Below are 20,914 nucleotides of genomic sequence, written 5' to 3' on the forward strand. Positions count from 1 at the left end.
TGAAGGGAGGGCAGGGAATGGGGAAAAAATAAGAACCAAGATGCATCATGAAAGGTACAAGATCCCAGTGATGAATGTAGCTGTATTGTACACCTCAAATGGACCAATAAACTTAATGAAAAAAAATACAGGCAAAGCCTGTGCTGTGGTCTGGGTGTGTTCCCCAGTGAGCCCTGTGTGGGACGCTTGGTCCTCCACAGGTGGGCCTAGGGGAGTCCTGAGGTTGAGCGGTCATGCCCTTGAAAGGGGATATGGGACACCAGCTGTGCTCTGGCCTCCCATCTGGTGATGTGATCCCTGCCGTTGCCTCTGCCCTGAAGTCCTCACGAGAGCCAAGGTGACGTTGGTGTCGTGCTGCTGAACCTCCAAACAAGGAGCTCATAAATCTCTTTTCCTTATAAAACACCCAGCCCAGTCGTAAAAACTGACTACAATAGCCGGCTTTCAGATTAGGTTTCTCCTCCCCACTGAGACACCACGAAGCCGAAGCCGCCTCCTCCAGCCGGGTGTGAGGCATGCAGTCCCCATTTACTATTTTCCACACCCACCATGTGTGCTCGGTGCCCAACCCAAAGAACCACAGAGCGGTGAGAGCCCAGCTGCCACGCTTTACTCTGGCTTTCCTCCACGTTCATATTAAATATCTGAAATATATTAATCTTAGAAAACAATATTAACACAGTGCTCAGTGAACACAGGGTCTGGAGTGAACAGCAAGCCCAGACTGCAGAGCCCTGGGTTGTGTAAAGCCTTGAGCACGGGAGGTCAAGACTAGGCCCTCCACACGAGGGCAGGGAAGCCAAAGAGACAGCTTGGCCCCAGTGCCCCGCTCAGGTTCCCGGCAAGGTCCCACGGGCTTCGGGGGCCACCGCTGACGGCTCTTGGAGTGGCACTCAGTCTCCGAGCAGATGTTCGGGCTTGGGGTAGCCAAAGAGAACAAAGTCCGCCTCGTAGAGTTTGTAGAGCTGCCGCCGCCAGGCCAGGGGGATCTTGGCGAACCAGTCCTCCTCCCAGCTGCTGGCAGTTCTGTTCCGGTAGCTCGGGGGGAAGTGGACCTGAGCGTCCACCTTGAGCAGCTGCAGCAGCTGGGCGGCGTCCTCGTCCAGGGTCTCCAGCTTCCCCACAAAGTCGTAGTCGATCTGGCACGGGTGGCAGAGGCGGTACACCTGCCGCCAGTGCTCGTTGAAGGGCGCCAGCTTCTCAGTGTGGGGGTCCAGCAGATACTGGATGAAGTTGGCGAAGGTGACCTTGAGGCCGGCGCTGAAGGCCTCGCTCACCGAGGTGGGCAGGCTGGTGAGGTTGGCATACAGCCGCAGCATAGGCGCCGCGAACTTGCGGTAAAACTCCTCGTTCTCCAGCTCAAACTTGCTGCGGAAGGCCGAGATGAGCCGCACGAAGGGGTCGCGCACGAAGAGGAACTTGGTGTACTTCTTCAGCTTGATCTTCATGAGGTGCCTGGAGAACCTGCCGTAGCGGCGCCAGAACTTGTTGAAGGTCAGGTGCGTGCTGCTGTTGTGCACGCGCTCCCGCGGGATGTCCAGCGGGTCTCGGTAGGGGGCGCCGCGGTCCAGCAGGCTCTCGCTCAGCACGATCATCACGCGCTTCCAGTTGGTGCAGGCCACCTTGGGCACGTAGCAGTAGATGACGCCGTGGCGGTCGTCCACGATGAGGTGGTTCAGCTCGTAGTTGGGGATGTCGTCGAAGGAGCGCTCTTTGGTGGGGAAGGCCAGGCTGGAGTTGGCGCAGAAGTGGCGCAGCATGCGTCTGCGCTCGGCCTGCTGCCGGCCTGCGTCGGGGCGCTGCTGGGCGTTCTGGGGGGACCAGTCGTAGCCCCTCACGCTCTCCTCCATGCGGCTCAGTGCAGGCTTGCTGGAGGCCAGCACCAGGGGTTGCTCGGTCTTTTTCTTGGAAAGGTCACTTTGCTTTGCACCAGAACTAAGCAACTTATCTAGAAATTCGTCCACATCGGAGGTGAACTCCGTGTCCTCCCCCTGCCCGGTGGTGGGGAGGGGCGCCAGGGCGTGAGGTCTGGACAAGGAGGTGTGCAGGTAGAAGTGGGCAGTGCCCACGTTGTCCCAGTACACGATGATGAACAGGACCATGAGGACAGAGCCCAGGGCCAGCCACAGCCGGAAGAGCCGGGGCTTGGTCATGCTGTCCGGCCCGGGCTGGGCCCGTGCCTGGACCCTCTCACTTCAGCTTCAAGAGAGCCAGGGCATCGCTCTGAGGCCAACCTGGAGGGACAATGACACCGCATTAGCGACAGCCCCCTCACGGTTCCTCTCGCTCCCACCCTTCTTGCTTCCCTGACTCTGCTTTGTGGGACCTCATCAGCCCTCCACCTCCTCCATGTGAGGTGACTGCTGCCGCTCAGAATGATAAGCACCGGAGTGTGAGCAACGACACAAGCAGAGAGCCTGCATCACTGTGCCACACAGAGGAAGCTCGGACCGCAGGAAGCCACTCCCCATTGTCCAGAATGCGGAGGAGATGTAGTGAAAGAAAGTCACCAGGAGGCTCAAGCCAAAGTTCAGGAAAATGCTAAAGACGCCCTTCCCCCAATGCCCTTCACTGTGCACACCTGTCGGACAGCCCCTGCTGGCTTCCTGCAAGGGGAAGCACAGTTCCCTGACGGCAGAGCAACCTGCTTCCTGCTGGATGTGCCGCTTGATGTGGAAGGGGCAGAGTACCCGGTTAGCAAAACCCGGAGCACAGTCAGTGGGGAAGCAGGTGGTGGAGGTGTGTGACACATTCTGGGCTCCAGAGCACCATAGCCACCCCATGAATGGAGCTGGGAACCTGCCAGCCCCTGCAGGACTATATGACACTGCCTTGGTACGATAGTCAGAGCACCTCCTGTTCCCCTGGGAGGTTCCTTTTGCACTCTTCATAGCTGACTCTGTGGGTGGCCTTTGTAAGCCAATCTTGTAAATTCTTATTTATTTCTGTATCTTGTATTAAACCTGTTTCTCTAATAAGCGCCGATACAGATTTTCATACTGGGAATGGCTCTAGAGAAACAGAACTGTAAAGATAAAATTCTTTAATGGCTTTAGTGGTTCCTGGAGTTGGTTAATTTGGTGAGACCTAGAGATACCGTGGTCTCTCCTTCTGATATGTGGGAAATACGGACAGTCCTTGGTATGAATTGTTTAAATACCCAATGTAGATCCATTTGATTATCGTAATTCACCACTTGTGAGATGTAAGGAATTTAGCGACTCCAAATATGATACTTTTGAATATTTTTGGCAGAGTGGGAAATACAGTGATGCTGGCTGGTTGCTGTTAACTTCTCTGGAGAAACTAGTGAAGGAAAACAATGATCTCAAAACATCCATAGGAAATCTAGTCTTCTGTGAAGAAAAATTAATAAAGGAAAATAAGGAGCTCAGATTCAAATTCCCAGCTCCAGACACATATAAACATTTAAAAGTGTCTGAAAGAGAATCTCCTCTCCTTTAGCTGCAGGGCCGAGATTGCAGAAAGCCACACACAAGCCCTCATAATTGGACTGGCTGAAATACAGCGTAAGTTTAATGCTCAGCCTCGAAGGGGATGTGAAGTAAAGGTGAGGGCACTGATCGGAAAAGAATGGGATCCAGTAAACTGGGATGGAGACGTTTGGGAGGACCCTGGGAGGCTGCGGATGTTGAGCTCCTAGGCTCTAATGAGATTATTTTGCCCCAGGAAGAGATTTCCCCACCCACAGTGGCAGAGGCACCCCCACGCCCACCCCCTGTGGTGTTGGCCTCTCCTACTGCACCTGAGGAAACTGCCGTAAAGATAAGCTAATGGGCTATATATTGTTTCAGTTCTGTGTATTTGCTTATAAGCATGGGGTCATTATTTTAATGTTGATTATATACATCATGTTTTATGTAGTACAACACATGTATGGTATTTGTTACATTGGTAATGGGACAATGGATTAATGTACAAAGTACATAAGGTAAAGAACAGTATGATTAAGTTTGTAAAATGGTATAATATATGACTGCAATGTTGGCGAAGGAATAGTTAGAATTACAGTTTTGGGTGCTGGTGATGAACTGTAAGCTTCTTGCTTAATTTTGATGTCCTAGGGCAGTGGTGGCAAACCTATGGCACACATGCCACAACAGGCTGTTTGTATCACTGAAAGCTCTACAAGGTTTGCCATCACTGTCCTAGGGAAGTGAATTCTCCACTTTTGGTTTACAAGGCAAGAGTAGTACTTATATGACAAAGAGTCATCATTTTAGTACTTTATTTTCTAGTACGCTCATTAATGGTATAAAGGTTAAAATAACAGGAAAATGTAAGATTGTTGCTAGTTGATCAATAATAGTGAGTATTGTACTGGCTGGTCTTCAATCCACGTGAATGCAAGTAAATTTCTTATTAGAATTCAGATAGGCATTGATTCAAAGGACAAAGTATTATGCTTCATCATTTTGATGAGTAAAGGGTAGGAATGATAGCTAACATTAGGATAAAAAATATTAATCTTTGTACCCCTCCAAGTTTTGGGGGATGGAACATAGAATTACACATGCAAATATATGGAGGAGTGTTAAGCAGGTATGCAAGTATGTAATTACCTGGGTGTCTCCATAAGTTTGGAGAGAATAAAATTAAAATTAGTAAAGTTAGAGAGCGGGACGTCTGGCTTCTGAGGTGGAACTTTCTCTGTGGTAACGACGAAAGAGCGCTGAGCCTCGGATGCGGAAGCTGCAGCAGATTTCAAAATGGGTGACACTGAGAAAGGCAAGAAGATTTTTGGTCAGAAGTGTGCCCAGTGCCACACTGTGGAGAAGGGAGGCAAGCACAAGACGGGCCCAAATCTCCATGGTCTGTTTGGGCGGAAGACAGGTCAAGCTGCCGGATTCTCCTACACAGACGCCAACAAGAACAAAGGCATCACCGGGGGAGAGGATACATTGATGGAGTACTTGGAGAATCCCAAGAAGTACAACCCTGGAACAAAAATGATCTTCACTGGCATTAAGAAGGGAGAAAGGGCAGAATTAATAGCTTACCTCAAAGAAGCTACTGATGAGTAATAGTCACTGCCTTATTTATTACAGAACAGAAACGTCTCATAGCTTTTTTATGTGTACCATAATTTAATAGATCTCATACACCAGAATTCAGATCATGAGTGGCTGACAGAATATTTTTTGTTGGACAGTCCTGATTTAAGTAAAATTGGCTTATAGTTAAATGGATATCTTTTTTTTCAAGCTTTGATATTAATTCCAGTTCAGTAAATACTATCACTGTTTTCCCTTTCTAAAAATATGGTTGGACTTGATTAGTAATGTTCGACTTCTCACAAAGATGGAGAATGTTATCTCAAAACCTACTGGAGGTTGGTTTTATATTTAGATTTCTACATATAACTGGTTGTGTGAATATGTTTAAATACCAGGGAAATCCTTCACTGTCTCACAACCAAGCAAGACTCCTGTTTCAATTTGTTTATTAGCTTGTGAAAGACAGTGGTTGAAGACCAGGAAGGAACATCTATATTTTTTATCTTGACTATGCCAATTTAATTAGAATTCCCTGTATCTAAAGACTGCTGCCTTTTACTTACTGAAAGGCATTTTAGTTTGGTGTATGTATAATACTAAATAAAGGATATTTAACACTTCTCACCTTTTATAGTTGATCTATAAGTTCAGATCCTTTTAAAAGCATGACACAATAGTGAGTTAGATTTTATTTTTGAATTCTTTACTTTGCACTAAGTTATTATTCAGGATAGTATTTAAACAGCTATTTAAAAACACAAGATTGAAAGGACTGTTTTTTGTGTGATTGGCAGTGGTGCTTTTTGTCAGCTCTTTAGAAGGATTAAAGTGGGGAAGGTACAACATCAGCACAAATTTTTATGTGACCATAATACTTAATTAAAAACAAAATCAGATTGAAAAAAAATATTAGTGAAGTTAACAATGAATAGAACACCTAAAATATCTTTAAGTATATATGGATAAAACAGAACTTTATCTGAGTTGATGGCTAAAGTATTATTATTGAGTTTCATGAAGGAATAAATGAATTATTACTAAATGTGGGATAATAAGTGATAAAATGAAAAGCTAATTAATTAATTAGATCAGCATAGTTCTGGGTGTGGCTGAAAGGATTTACTGAAGATAGAAGAGCTACCCTGGTGTGAGTGACAGCAACCAATAGGCTTGCTGCCTGAATGGAATAAAAAGGAAACAAAGACAGAAGGCTTGCTACCGTTTCTTCAGAAGAGCTCAGTCTTCACCTTCACCTTGGACAGTGTTTCCTGGCTTCCAGTGTAGACCCTTCAGCCTCCTGAGGCGGACTTTCAAGGAACACTACAGTGAGCTTCAGGCCTTCGACTGGACCCTTTGGATCTCCAGAGCATACACAGACCTTTTGCATATCCGACTTCTTCCATATCTGACTCTGTGGGTGGCCACTGTAAGCCAATCTTGTAAATTCTTATATATTTGTATATCTTGTATTAAATGTGTTTCTCTAGTATGGACTGACTGATACGGCAACCACAAAAATTAGGTGTTACAAAAGAAACAATAAACAAATTGACTTCAGGAAATTAAAAGCTTTTTGTTAGACAAGCTACATCAACAGAGTAAAAAAGCTCAGAATGGGAGAAATATTTGCAGACCACGTGTTTGACCTGAAATTGATATCCAGAAACCATAAAGAACTCCTAAAAGTAAAAAATAAACAACTTGATTTTAAAATGGGCAAAGGAGGCCGGGGATTTAGCTCAGTGATTCCGCCACCTGCCCTGCAAGCGCAAGGACCCAAGTTCAATCGATCCCCAGTACCCAAAATATAAACAAATAAATAAATAAAATGGGCAAAGGAGTTGAATACACATTTCTTTGAAGACAATATACAAATCTCCGATAAATACGGTACTTGAAAAGGAGCTCAAAATCACTGATCATCAGGGAAATGCAAATCAAAACTCTAATGAGAAACTACCTCACTCCCACTAGGGTCACAATGATCAAAAAACTTGAAAAACCCAGGTGTGGTAGTGCACGCGTGTAATCCCAACACTCGAGAGGTTGAGGCAGAGGAGGACTGCTGCAAGTTCAAGGCCAGCCTGGGCTACATAGTGAGTTCAAGGCCAGCCTGGATTATATGAGACCCTGTCTCAACAAACACACAAACAAAACAAAACACCTAAAAATAACATGGCGAAAGTGGAACCCTTATGTACTGCTGGTGGGAAAGTGAAATGATCCAATCCTATGGAAAACAGGCTGTGAGTTCCTCAAACAGCTGAACATAGAGCCGGGGATTTAGCTCAGTGGTTTTGCCACCTGCTGCACAAGTGCAAGGACCCGAGTTCGATCCCCGGTACCAAAAAAAAAAAAAGCTGAACATAGAATTACCGTATAAAATTACCACATGAAGTCAGGAGTAGGGGTGAACACGAGTAATCCCAGCACCTGGGGGGCTGAGGCAGGAGGATTGTTGTGAGTTTGAGGCCAGCCTGGGCTACATAGTGAGCTTAAGGCCAGTCTAAACTACACAGTGAGACCCTGTTTTAAATAAATAAATAAATAAATAAAAAAAATTGTCATATGATCCTGCAATTCCATTTCAGGGTCTATACCCAAAAGAATTGAAAGCAGGATCTACAGAGGTATTTGTACACCATGTTCACAATAGCATGAGTCACAACAGCTAAAGCATGGCAGCAACTCAAGTGTCTGTGAATGGACAAATGGATAATGTAGACCATGTGTTTTTAAAAGTCCTGGCTTTAAGAACACTACTACAAAGCTGCAGGAGGGGACGCAGTGGAGCATCTACCGCTGAACCCCACTTAACTCCTTGCCAAAGACCTCTAGACTTTGCCTGCAACAATCACTACACAGACACTAACTTAATGTTAACATAATGGGGGTGTGCATGCAAACAAGATAGAAAAATCAGTCCTATCTTGTTTTCTGCAGGAAAGAAGACATGAGAACAAGCTCTGAAGGTTCCCTCTGGACACGTGGGCCTGCACATCTGGCCCCTCAACTCTGCACTGCTCTGCCGCCTCATCACGCCCTGAGCCCACACTGCTAGACCGGCTTGGGCACGGCCCTCTCAGCCTTTCCACATGGAGGCGCTGAGCCTTCAATTCTGGCTGCGGGAGAGCATTCACCTTTGAGTCTGAGGAGCCCTGGTTCTTTTTTAACATCAAGGGCAGCCCTTGTGCTGTCATTTCCAGCCTTAGACAAGCCACATAAACAGCAGTTGCAAAAACAAACTGCCAGATACAGGAAAAAGGTCTGTGACAGCAATCCTTTGAAGTGGGAACTCTGCTACTTGAAAACACACAGCGTCAGTTCTTACAACTTCAAGAAAAGGAGAGACAAAGGCTACCAGAAAGCATCACCAGCAAGTTTTACTTTTAAAAGCAGTTTGGGCTTCTAGAAACTTCTGCTCCATGGCCAGACAGCTCTAGCCTGAAGTCTGGGTAACATCTTGCTGCCATGAGGGGACAGAGAGCCATGCAGTGGGTCAGATGAGAGCAGTCAGGCTGAGAACCGAAGTCATCCTCCCGTTCCCTCTCAAAAGCAGTGGCCACACTGACCTCAGAGAGTGATTTTTCCATTCAAAAAATAAGAGCACGATTTCTAACTACAAATCTCTCACTATGTCACAAAAGAGGTCAACAGAAAATCCTGCATGTCTTGAAAAACCAGCGTGCTGAAGTTTCACAGATGAAAGGACTTCCCATCAGCGGGTTGTGTGTGAACTTGGCCTGTGCCACCTGGAGAGAACGGAGAAGGCACGGTCTCACCCAGAGGTCATTCCGGGAGGGACTAATGCTCCACAGGCTGTGTCCAATGTCCTCCTAAGTGCTTCTGGTACCTGGTGCAGGTTTAAGCCCAACCACAGCAGTCAGGCTGACAGAGTTGCTCGTGTGGATGTGGCTGTTAGACTCTTCTTTCCTTGCACAAAACACATAGGGCGTGATGCCCAGACAGACTCAGCAGCCCGGGAAGTAGGTCCTATGCTGAGGCCCCACTGGTGCAAACGAACCTTCACACCAATAGCAGACTTAAAAACCAGGTCCCCAGTGTGAGTGGCCTCTTCCACCCCACCTGGGAGCCAAACACACAGGACAAGGTCACTCTCAGGGCCTGGCTGTCTACCAGCGAGAACACAGGTCTACTCCTGCCTTCAAGTTGGGATTTACACCATCATTCTCCTGGGTCTGGACTTCTTAGCCTCCAAAATCACACGAGCCAATTCCTTATGATCTTTCTTTATACACACACACTGATTCCCTAATACAAACACTTCCTTGTCATTTGGACTAGAAGTTGTGTGTGTGTGTGTGTGTGTGTGTGTGTGTGTTTACTGCACACTGTAGACAGACAGGATTATGAGAACTGGACAGTGAGCACTGAGAACTGGAAGCAGGGCCTGTGGCCTGGGGGAAGGTCATCCTGACTGCCAGGGAGAGCGTGGGAGTCACTTTTTCCCACACAGATACCAGCTGTCGACGCACCATTAGTGGAAGATCATTCCTTCCTGACTGAGTCACCTTGGCACCTCTGGTTTCTTTTTTCTTTTCTATCATGTTTATGGGGTATTACTTACACACAGGGAAACTCCCTCTTCTTGTTAAATGGACAGTTGGGTGAGTTTGGCAAGTGGACACAATAATTAAGATACAGGACATCTCCGACACTCACCAAAGCTCCCTCCTCACCTGCCCTACACCCAGCTCGGAGAAAGGCCCACTCTGTCTCCAGAATACAGGTGGATTATGCAGCAGGTTGACTTTCAGGTGTGGCTTTTCTCATCACAGTGCTCCTGAGAGTTACCCAGGCTGTTGGTTGTATCAGTAGACAGTTCCTTATTTTATTGCTGAGTAGTATTCCACAGTATGAATATCTACTGTTTATTATCTATTTCAATTGATAAGCTGCTGGGAAATCTTCTGCATGTAGGCCAGATATTTTTATGCTGAGATTTCTAAAAAGGCCAAAGAAGATGATATATAAAAAATATGCTGGGGGTGCTGCGGATTTAGCTCAGTGGTTCCAGCACCTGCCTCATAAGCACAAGGACCCAAGTTCGATCCCTGGTACCAAAAACAAAACAAAACAAAAATACGATGGACACAATGTCACACATCTATATACCAAGCAACTTGAGAGGCTGAGGCAGGAGGATCTCAAGATCAAGCCCAACAGGGAAATTTATCAAGACCCTGTCTCAAACTAAAAAGAAACAGCTCTTGGGAAATACTCAGTTTAGTCAATAACAATTCTGGGCATCAGTTCAAAGTGACCATCAAAGTATGATATGCAATAAATCAAACACAAAAGCTTAAATATTGCATGGTTTCTGTTCTATGAGAAGCCCAAAGTACACATAAATTAAAGAGCAAAATAAAAGATAGGTAATAGGAACCAGAGAGATAGATCTTTTGCAAATGAGAAGGGAAGAAGAGATGGAAGGAGATAAGGGGAAGTAGATGAAAATAAGAATTGAGATGTGTTTTGCACATGGGTCAGCACGCCATGACAATGTACTCATTCATGGACTCATACAAAAAGAAATCACAAAAAATTAGAATGCACAAATCTTAGACTGCCAATGATCACTCAGTTATAAAACCTTAGGGGCTCCACATGGAAAGCTACAAAGCACTGCAAAGACAAACTGAAGCTCTAAATAAATGAACAGCTGTGTCAAACACACCACCAGCAGCCTCAACATGAAGTCCATTCTCTCAGGCTGCATTCCAGAAAGAAAACAAACTTTGATCAAAGTCCCAGGAGGAGTTTTGGAGGGATTGACAAGCTATTTTTTAAAGGTATTAGGAAATGCCAAGGTCCTAAAATGTCCAAGACAAGCCTGAAAAGGAAGTACAGAGTTGGACAGCTTACACCAGTTCATTTCAAGACTGACTACAAAGCTGGGAAGTAGTAAGGCGGTGTGTAGGGACAGACAAAGATAAATAGAAGAGGGGAGAATCCAGGAGACCCACGCACATATGGCTAATTTATGTTTAACAGAAGTGCCAAAGTACTTCAATAAGAAAGTCTTTTCAACAAATGGTGCTGAAGCAACAGGATGTCTATATAGGAAAGAACAAACTTCAACCCCACACCTCACACCATACACACAATTCACTCCTGATGGACTACTCCCCTAAACATAAATACCAACTATAAATCCTTCAAAGGAAAAAGGAGATGTTGCCCATAACCTCAGGAGAGGTTTATCAGGATGCCAAAAGCACAAACCACAAGAGAGAGAAAAACAAAACAACTTACACATTGGACTTTAGCAAAATTTAAAACTCAGACTCTTCAAATTTCACCATTAAAAAAATTGATCCTGGACCTCTGGGAAGCTGAGGCAGGAGGATCACAAATTCAAGCCCAGCCTGGGCGACTTAGTAAGACACTGTCTCAAAATGTGAAAAAATTGGGCCGGGAATTTAGCTCAGTGGTTCCAGCATCTGCCTCGCAAGCACAAGGTCCCAAGTTCGATCCCCGGTACCAAAAAGTGAAAAAATACAAAATAAAAAGGGCTAGCTGGGGGGTGGGGTGGCAGACACCTGTAATCCCAACACTCAGGAGGCTGAGGCAGGAGGATCACTTTGAGTTCCAGGCCACCCTGGGCTACATAGTGAGTTCAAAGTCAGCATGCACTTTGCAAGACCCTGTCTCCAAAAAAAAAAAAAAAGAGCTTTGCTAAAGGCGGGGTTGTATCTCAGTGGTAGAGATCTTCCCTAGCACACATGAGGCCCTAGGTTCAATTCCCAGAGCCACCAAAAATAATAAAGATGTTGTTTTAAGCTGTTTGCACATATTGTTTAATTTTCATACTAATTATGATGAAATTAGGCCAAAAAATGTAGATGACTTGCCCAAGTCTCTGTAGCTAGCAAATGCTCTGGCCGGTGCCTGAAGGTTTGAGTCCACCTCCCCCACCACTCTGCTCTTCTGGCCTCCACAGTAGAGACTTCTGCAGAAATGGAGATTTACTAGATTTTTACTGCCTTTATTTCTGAATTAGCTCCTTCATTTCCAAATAAGCAAGCTCTTGAGCATTAAATCAACTGACATGACCTTCATTAGGAAGTCTACGAATTTCTCAAGGTTTATTTATTTATGCTACTCACAAAGACCAGAAAGTACTTACTGCTTATGCTTACTGCCTTTCCAGCTTAACAAACAGACTACACGGTGTCTCATTAAAACCCCTACTGTAAGACAGGCGTTCACTTGGTACCACTATGACTATGGTTTATTTGCTTATAAAATTACTGCAGCTGGGGATTTAGCTCAGTGGTGTCACTGCCTGCTGCGCAAGCGCAAGGACCTGAATTCGATCCCCGGTACCAAAAAAAAAGAGTTTCTGCGATAGGTCAAATAAAGCACCTTTCCAGAACTGTGTCCAATTACTATTTGCCAGGGATTTAGCTCAGTGGTTCCGGCGCCTGCCTCACAAGCGCAAGGTCCCGAGTTCAATCCCCGGTACCAAAAAAAAAAATAATAAAATTAAAAAAAAATAAAATTACTTCATTTGTGTTCAGTTAACCCTGCAAACTAAAGCCGACAGTATATATGAATAAATATAAGTGATAAATGGTCACACTGATGAAAACAGAACATTAATTTATGTCCCAAAAGACCTGAGTGAAAGCTGACCGCAAGCATAGCCTCTCAAGTCCAGTACTTTCCTGCAGAGCTGGGCGGAGGGCACAGGCGGTCAGCACTCATTGGCACTCTCTTTCCTGCTCTCTGACACCCTGGGCAGCATCTTCCAAGTGGACAAGGTCCAAGTGCACACCACCAGCCCGGTATTTCCAGGCCACACCCTGAGTTCTCAGAAGACCCTGATCATGTCTGATGCATCATCTATGCACCACTCAATACCCCAAAAGATAACTCCTTTCTTTTTTTGGTACCGGGGGTGGAACTCAGGTCCTTGTGCTTGCACAGCAGGCGGTGAAACCACTGAGCTAAATCCCCGGCCCAGGTAACTCATTTCTAGGAGTTAAGTCAATTCAAATAAACTATTTCAAAGGAAAATAATAATACATGTCACCATGATCAGTTTAGACATATGCTTGGGGTTTCAGACCCTGTCCTCTCCTGGCCTCTCTCCCCCTCTCCCCACGTGCTCGCGCTGGGTGAGCCACCATCTGCTCTCACCTGTGTGTTACAAGGTCAGCAAACCCCTGCCTGCTCTGCCCTTCTCCCCTACAACCAACCCCAGAGCCATAGTTTTTCTGGTAGAAGCCAGATCCTGACACATTTCTTCCCCAAATCCTCCACTCACAGAGTCCCCTGCCTTCCAGCGGCATGCCCAGCACCCCAGCAGTCTCATCTCTCACCCCTTGGCCCTGCTGACCCCCATCAATGGTTCACTGCTCATCAGCTGTCCAGTGGGGCAAGCTCCCCTTGCTGGGCGTCTGGACTCCGTTCCTGGCCTCCATACTCTGCTGCTTCCCCAGAGTATTGCCCTTACTCAGATTCAGTCACTGCTCACCAGCATCATAAGCAGAAGCAGAAACTCTAGGAGGGAGGTTGCCACAGCTGGGTCCTCAAGGCTCCTAACAGTGCCTGGCATACAGTAGGTGCTCAACAGGTGCTATGATAAAGAAAACCCAAAAAGAGGACTGATGCTGGGCAGAAGGCAGAGAGGCTCATTAGTATCCTCTACTTGTGGTTATGTTTAAAAATCCCCTTTGAAGACAAGGAGTCAGAGCTGGGGATGTAGCTCAGTGGCACAGTGCCTGCCTGGCAAAAGAAAGGTCCTGAGTTCAATCCCCAGTACCGCCCCCCCAAAAAGAAAAGGAATCAGCAACAGGAAAATAATTCGATGACAAGAAGTCAATACCTGTCAGTAATAACAACTCTCCAATTAAAAGACATACATTGAGGGCTGGGGATTTAGCTCAGTGGTTTTGCCGCCTGCTGCGCAAGCGCAAGGACCTGAGTTTGATCTCCAGTACCAAAAAAAAAAAAAGGCATACATTGGCAGATTCAATCAAAAGACAAAACTAAACAGTATGCTGTACACAACAAACACATTTAATCCAAAAAGAAATTCATAGACTAAAACCCAAAGGATGGAAAACAATATTCCATGCGATGGGAGCCCCAAAACAACCAGGAATAGCTCTCCAATTTTCAAACGAAGTGGACTTCAAGCCAGAACTGATTACAAGAGGCAAAGAAGGTCACTACATGTTGGTTGAAGGAACAATTCAACAGGAAGAAATAACAATTATAAACACATGTACACTGAACATCAGTGCACCCAACTTCATAAAATACACAATACTAAGCATAAAAGATCAGATAAACAACAATACAATTATAGTGGGGGACCTCAATATACCACTATCACAAATAGATAAATTAGGCCAAAAAAAAAAAATCAGAATCGAACCACATCTTCAAATAAACGGACTTAATAGATATCTACAGTGTTCCACCCAACAACAGAATATACATTTTTCTCAGCAGCACATGGAACTTTTTCCAAAACAGACCACATATTAGCCCATAAAGTACACTTAAATACAAGAGAACTGAAATTATTCCATGTATAGTATCAGATTATAGCAAACACATGGCAATGAAACAATATACTCCTGAATACTCAGTGGGTAATAGAAGAAATCAAGGAAGAAATTAGTTCCTAGAATCAAGTGATAACGCCCGTACAATACGCTAGAACCTATGGGATACAATGAAAGAGTCTTAAGGAGGAAGCTTATAGCTGTAAATGCCCATATCAGAAAAACAGAACAAAGCCAAGTAAATAACAATCCAAACCCAAAGCTGATGTTGCGGCTGTGTCTAGATGCCCCCCAAAGCCTCACACTGTTATAAGGGTGCTTTTCAGAGGTGGCCGGATCTAGGGTGTGTGGTGCTGGGATCAAGGGTGTGTGATTACTAAATCCTCCACTGATTGGTTTGGCATAGTTCTGCCTAGGATTAAGGGTGTGACTGCTACACCCACCCTAGGGGAGGTGGCCTGCATAGAATATAAGGGACAGAAAGAGGGCTAATGTGCTCTCACCTGCCTGCTTCCTATTTCTCCTCTGCCACACCACCCTGCCTTGCAGCCAGCCAACTATGGACTGAAACATATACAAACTGTGAGCCAAATAACCCTTTCCTCCTTTAACTTTGGGTGTTGGGTATTTTGTCTCAACAATGAGAAAAGTAACACAACTAGTACAGGAAAGATCAGAGCAAAAATGAATGAAATGAGACTATTTAAAAAATTCTTTTTAATTTTTTTGGTACTGGGGATCAAACTCGGGACCTTCCACTGGCGAGGCAGGTGGCAGAACCACAGAGCTAAATCTCCAGCCCCGCCCCCCTTTTTTAAGAGTGGGAAAAATTTATTGGGAGAGATAGCTCCTGAGAGACAGGAGGGGACTGTAAAGTGGATTGCCCTAGTTTTGTATTTTCTATACAAAGAAGCAATGAATTGAAGAGCTGGTTCTTTGAAGGAATACACAAAACAAACAAACCCTTAGCCAATCTTACCCCAAAAAAGAAAAAGTAAAGACCCAAATCAATGCAATTAGAAAGACAAAGGTGACATCGCAACCAACACTGCCCAAACCTAAACGATTATTAGTAACTACTTCGAAAACGTAGTCTAATACATTGGAGACTCGAGAAGAAGCGGATAGGAATTGATAAAGAAAATGTGGTATTTATATACTGTGGAGTGCTACTCTGCCTTAAAGGTAAATCTGAGTCATCTGTAGGAAAATGGATGCACTTTGAGATCATATTTAGATATTGCATGGTTTCTCTCATAGGAGAAACCCAAAGGATAAAGAAAGAGCAAAGTAAAAAACCAACAATAGGAACCAGGCAGATAGATCTTTAGCAAAAGGGAAGAGGAGCAAGACATGGAAGGACAAGGAAAGGAGGAAAAGGGATGAAAGAACTAAGACGTGTCATGTCCACGCACCAACTTCCCATGATGCGTGTAATCAGTATGTATTGCAAACATGTGCCAATAGAAAAGTTCAAAAGTAAATGAAAAAAAACCCTTCCAAAAAAAATTGAAAAGAAACAGAAATGGCTAAAGAAAGCCCTGAATCTCTGAAAAGTGACCACAGCCCGGAGACAGGATGCAGAGAACAAAGAATGACGAGAGGAAGTGAGAGCAAGTGAACTCCTGCAGAGGAAGACCCTGCACAAACAGAAACAGGCGACCAGGGGGGCCCTTCTCCCAGTTCGAGGCTTCCTGGAGACTCTGTCCCTGTGCGTGACACACCCATGAGAGGCTAAACCACTCCTCAGAGTTCAGTAGGAAACACATCGGGTCCCTGCCTCCCCCGTCCCGGCCACTGCGTCCCTGAGTGCACCCCTACCGCTCAGCGACTCTTCCAGAGCTGTCACCTTGCTTTTCCATCTGGGGACCCACCTCCCATCACAGTGGGTGAGAACACATCCGTCCCTCCCCACGAGGTCCCCACACCACATATCATGATTCCAATTAGAGCCGCAGTCTGTGTTTACACACATTCTCGGTGTGGGGGAAAAACTATTCCCGGCTGAGCCTGGGAGTATGTTATCCTTATTTTTCTTTTCCCACACAACAGTTTATTTCCCAGGGAGCTAATAACAGCCTGTGTCTTCGTTCGCTTTGTTTTCTATGTACTTATCACTGGCCCAGCCCCAGCTCTGCCAACTGTCTCCTCTCCTCTGCAGATGTTCCAGAGTCTCAGGTGTCCAGTTATAATTTCACCTCCGCCCCCCCCCCCCGAAAAAATCTCTCCAAAGAGCCCACGAGTGGCTCAGGTCAGGAATGCTGGCCTCACGGAGCCTGGCTGCCCCCTCCCAGGCTCGCCACCCATGTTCATCAGTCACCTCTTTAAGGCTCAGGAGGGCACACTGGGGGATTCCGCGTGCCTGAGACACCCATGCTACCTCCTGCGCTTGAGTGCAGAGCTCATGGTTGACAGTGTTTCTCTTCAGAATAGTAAAAGCAAGGTTTTCTGACATTCTAGTGTTCAGGGCTGCTGCTTCTAGAGCCCAAAGCTCTCCTGCTTCTTGGCCTGTGATCACCGTATGGTCTGTTTTCTTTCTTCCCTAGAAGCTGCACACAGTCTTCTGTCCAAGTTCTGAAATTTCATAATAGTGTGCCTTGGAATAGGCAAGCAGCTTTTTTGAGACAGGGCCTCACTATGCAGCATAGGCTGGCCTCGAACTTGCAGCAATCCTCCCTCAGCCTCAACCTCCCGAGTGCTGGGATTACAGGCAGGCGCCACCACACCCAACTCTATCTACACTTCTAAAACCCAAGTTGGGAAGTGAGGAGCCCAGGAGAGGGGAGGTCACCTGTGTTTGCATCCTTCCTGCTAGTCACTAGGTGGCCCTTCAACCCAGAAAGTTTGGGTTCTAAGATATTCTATGGATGACTTTGTGCTTTTTCTTTATTCTTTTTTGCTAAAATTCTTATTGTTCATCTGCTGACCTCTTGATCTGATCCTTTTTCTTTTTTCTCTCACTTGACATCTTTTTGCGATTCTGTTCCACTTTCTGCGAGAGCTCCTCACTTTATCTGTCCCTGCAGTCCGGCTTTTTACTCCTGCTGTCGTATTTCTGTGTCTGGGAGCTGTCATGTGGCTCTCCCCACGTCCTCTCCTCTTCAGCACACCCTGCTGCCCTTCTCTCCCCTCTCTGGGCACTGTTAGCAACTCTGCTTTCTGGGCTTCCCACCTGCACACTCCCTGCCGCCTCCAGGTCCTGACCTGGCCCTTCCACAGCAGGGGCTTTCTTCACACCACCTTGGTTATCTGTTCATATTTAAGGCTCAGGGGATAAAAGGATTGGATGCTCTCTCTGGACACTGGGGTGGGGGGTGTGAATTCTGATCCCCCGGTGCTGTTGTTTTTAGGTCTCTCCTCTCAGGCTCCTCAGACTCCCAAAGCCTGCAGGCTGTGGCCTTGTGCTGGAGCTGAAGGGCTAGGTGCTGCTGCATCCTCCAGGTCTGACAGCAGCTGCCCCACCCCCATTCGCAACTGTGTCTGGCATTTCCCATTCCGGTCTGAGATATGTCAAAAGTTTCTAAATAGTTAGAGAAACCTCCTCCTTGGTTAGCAGCAGGAAGTACTAGGTTAGAGGGCCAATTATCTTCAGGCACAGCTGTGCACCAGTGAGTGGAGAGCCACTAGTCCCAAATGCAGCCAAGTAGGTGTGAGACTTAGCCACTTTCTGAAGAGAAAGAATTTAAAACTCCAGGGCACGGGATTTAGCTCAGTGGCACCTCACCTGCCTTGCAATCACAAGGTCCTGAGTTCAATTCCCAGTACCAAAAAAAGAATTTAAAACTCCAAGCTAAAGATGTGAGTTGTTTTAAAATGACACATTGGCTGCATTTGTTTTAGTGTTACCAACAGCCAGTCTCTCTCACCCACGGCACCTTCAGCTCTGGACTTCCCCAGGACAGAATCAGCCTTAATAATTCTGCGTTAACGACAACAAATTGCATGTACACTCAGCCACACAGCAGCCTCTCTTCTGTCCTCCACCCATCGGGCTGCTGTTCCTGGGATTCCAACCTGGACCTCACAAATACCTGGAATTCTACAAGTCTGAAAATCACCTCATTTTCCTCCTCCCCCTCGCACCCCAACATCCACACAGCTAGTCCCAGTGTGGCCTAATGTTCCTCTCACTACTCCCCACAGGGGGCCACCATGCAAGGGGCCCCAGCTCTGTCAACTCCTCAGCCTCCCTGCCCTCTTGGCCGCTGTCCTATACCCATATCCACAATGCTCTCTACACAAGGCAGTCTGCATCTCCAGACCCTAAATCGACCCTCCCCTTCCCCACTGTTATTAATCTGTCTGAAACACAGATTTAATCACACTTCTCCCCAAACCTCAAATGCTCACATCCAAAGACATGAAACTCAAACTCCCCAGCGCATCACTCCAGGCCCCTCACGGCCAGAAATCTGCCTTTCCACCCAGCCCCAACTCAACATCCCCCAAACACGGCTCTGTCCCCACTGTTGCCTCCCCCTGGAATGTCCTCCCCATACACCTCCAACCCTTGGCGGCCCAATTTCTACACCCTCCCCAGGGTGGAAAACTCCCAGAGCCAGGCTCAGCTGTTCCTTCTCTCCACTTTGCTAACACCTAGCTTGTCCATGCCAGGCTCACGGTGAGCTGCCCAGGACAAGGCTCAGGGATTTCTAGCATCAGCCCAAACTGGATCTTGTGAGCGATTAGCAGTTCAACAATGTTTGCAGAAGCGATGAAGTAGGGGACATCAGGGGCCCTGAACCCTTACTGAGGACCTGCAAGCGTGGGCCCCAAAGTCCTACCAACTCATTTCGGGGAAACTAAGCACTTCACTACTCCACGTGGCTGACAGCATCTCGACTTCACACTATTTCCTAATTATCCCACTTTTCTCTCCTTTCACCCAGACACCAGCTCACATTCTCGACGTCAGACTTCAGGGGAGTAGGGCTGAACCATGCCCTGCGGTGGGGGCAGGGAGGGGCCCTGCAACCCTGCTGTACACGAGCATCCTCCCTGCCTGTGGTCACATCCTTATTCATCCCGGCCTTCCAGGTCTCTTCAGCGTTGGATTAAAAAATAAATAATTTAATAATATGAAAACACTACAGCTTGTTGTGCTCCCTGCCAGACGGAACCTCTGCCGGAGCCAAGGGTTTGCCAGCGATGTCTTGGTGGCCATGAGCCCAGAGAGAAGATAGGTCCCACTGTTAGGCACTAATGCCTGGCTTCCTTCCGCCCAAGAGGCAGGCTGCTGCTTTGGCAGCACAGGGTCATTAAGTGATGCTCTTCCAAACCCTGGCGGTGCACGGCTCCCGGATTGTGGTCCGAAAGGGGATGCCGCGGGCAGGGGCAGAAAGACGCCCAGCGACCGGGGGGCGGGGGGGGGGGAGACCTGGGCAGACCCTGCCGGGGGACAGTCCTGGCCCCAGGACAGCAAAGCGACCGCGGACAGCGAGCCTCCCGCAAGGAATCCCGGGGATAGTGCAGCATCTTTGTCGTGGAACTGTTACCGATGTCGGTGCCTGAGGACCAAGTAGCCAAAGAACAAAATTGGTACCGTCCACCGGGCAGGGCCGGTTGCTTGGTCTGCCGCAGTGGCCACAGGAGGTGACGGCGGCTGCACACTCACCGGCATGCACCCCGCTGGCCCGGTTCCCCGCAAGGAAAGGGCTCAGAGAGGGTGCACGTTGGGCCAAGGTCACACAGCGGGCCGGCGCTGAACCTGCCCATTTCGGGCGAAGGGACCGGCCCGCGCTCCTCTGCCTGGCCGAGACCCCCGTGCCTGTCCGCCAGACACCGGCGCGCCCCGCGCCCCCGGCCTCACCCGCATCCGCGCGCCGGGGCCGTCCTCACACTCTCCGCGGCGCCGCCTCGCGACTAACTGGCCCTCCCGAGATGTAGCCCCGCCCCCGTGCCGGAGCCTGGCCCCCATCTTCTCGCGAGAATTCATCTCCGGAGCCGGGGAGGCTGGGGCGACCCCCGCTCCCCTCAATGCGCCTGCGCTCTTTGCATGCTGCCCCGCCCCTGCCAGCCGGTGCCATGTGGCGCGCTATTTACGGCCAAGATCGGTCACGCCCACAGATCACCGGGATCCCCGCCCCTTCCGCAGCAGCCAATCCGCGGAGTCGATCCGCGACAGCAGGGGCGGAACAAGGGCACGGGCGGAACCCGTCCTGCAGTCGGATTCCAGAATCGGGCTTCCTTTGAACTACAGTGATGCTAAATTGGCCTTTTTCCTCCCTTACTATGGGGGATGAACCCAGGATCTTTGAACTGAGCTACATTCTGAACCCTTATTTATTTTTATTTTTAAATTTTGAGACAGGGACTCGCTAAATTGCCCAGCCTGGGCTTGAATTTGTGATCCTC

The 20,914-nt window shown here is 47.4% G+C and overlaps 2 protein-coding genes across 4 annotated transcripts; one reads left to right on the forward strand and one right to left on the reverse strand.

Annotated features, from left to right (window-relative positions):
* Positions 1 to 588: 588 nt before the first annotated feature.
* Positions 589 to 20,459, reverse strand: Chst12 (carbohydrate sulfotransferase 12). 3 transcript variants are annotated; one of them, XM_021254709.2, is made up of 3 exons: positions 20,370 to 20,435; positions 4,584 to 4,740; positions 589 to 2,234 (listed from the first exon to the last, which is right to left on the reverse strand). In XM_021254709.2, exon 3 carries the CDS (start codon positions 2,151 to 2,153, stop codon positions 894 to 896), a length of 1,260 nt encoding a protein of 419 aa, XP_021110368.2. In that variant the 5' UTR covers positions 2,154 to 2,234; positions 4,584 to 4,740; positions 20,370 to 20,435; the 3' UTR covers positions 589 to 893. The 3 variants fall into 3 exon arrangements, with proteins under 3 accessions (XP_021110368.2, XP_004840479.2, XP_021110369.2); XM_004840422.3 differs by lacking the exon at positions 4,584 to 4,740 and having other exon boundaries at positions 20,370 to 20,459; XM_021254710.2 differs by lacking the exons at positions 4,584 to 4,740; positions 20,370 to 20,435 and adding an exon at positions 20,175 to 20,319.
* On the forward strand, positions 4,717 to 5,649 carry LOC101700356 (cytochrome c, somatic). Its single transcript, XM_004840421.4, has one exon. The coding sequence runs from the start codon at positions 4,731 to 4,733 to the stop codon at positions 5,043 to 5,045; it is 315 nt and encodes a 104-aa protein (XP_004840478.2). The 5' UTR covers positions 4,717 to 4,730; the 3' UTR covers positions 5,046 to 5,649.
* Positions 20,460 to 20,914: the final 455 nt, after the last annotated feature.

Source organism: Heterocephalus glaber, unplaced genomic scaffold, assembly GCF_053883595.1.
Source record: "Heterocephalus glaber isolate CG9 unplaced genomic scaffold, H.glaber_assembly_v1.0 deba00001610, whole genome shotgun sequence".
Taxonomy (NCBI): Eukaryota; Metazoa; Chordata; class Mammalia; order Rodentia; family Bathyergidae; genus Heterocephalus; species Heterocephalus glaber.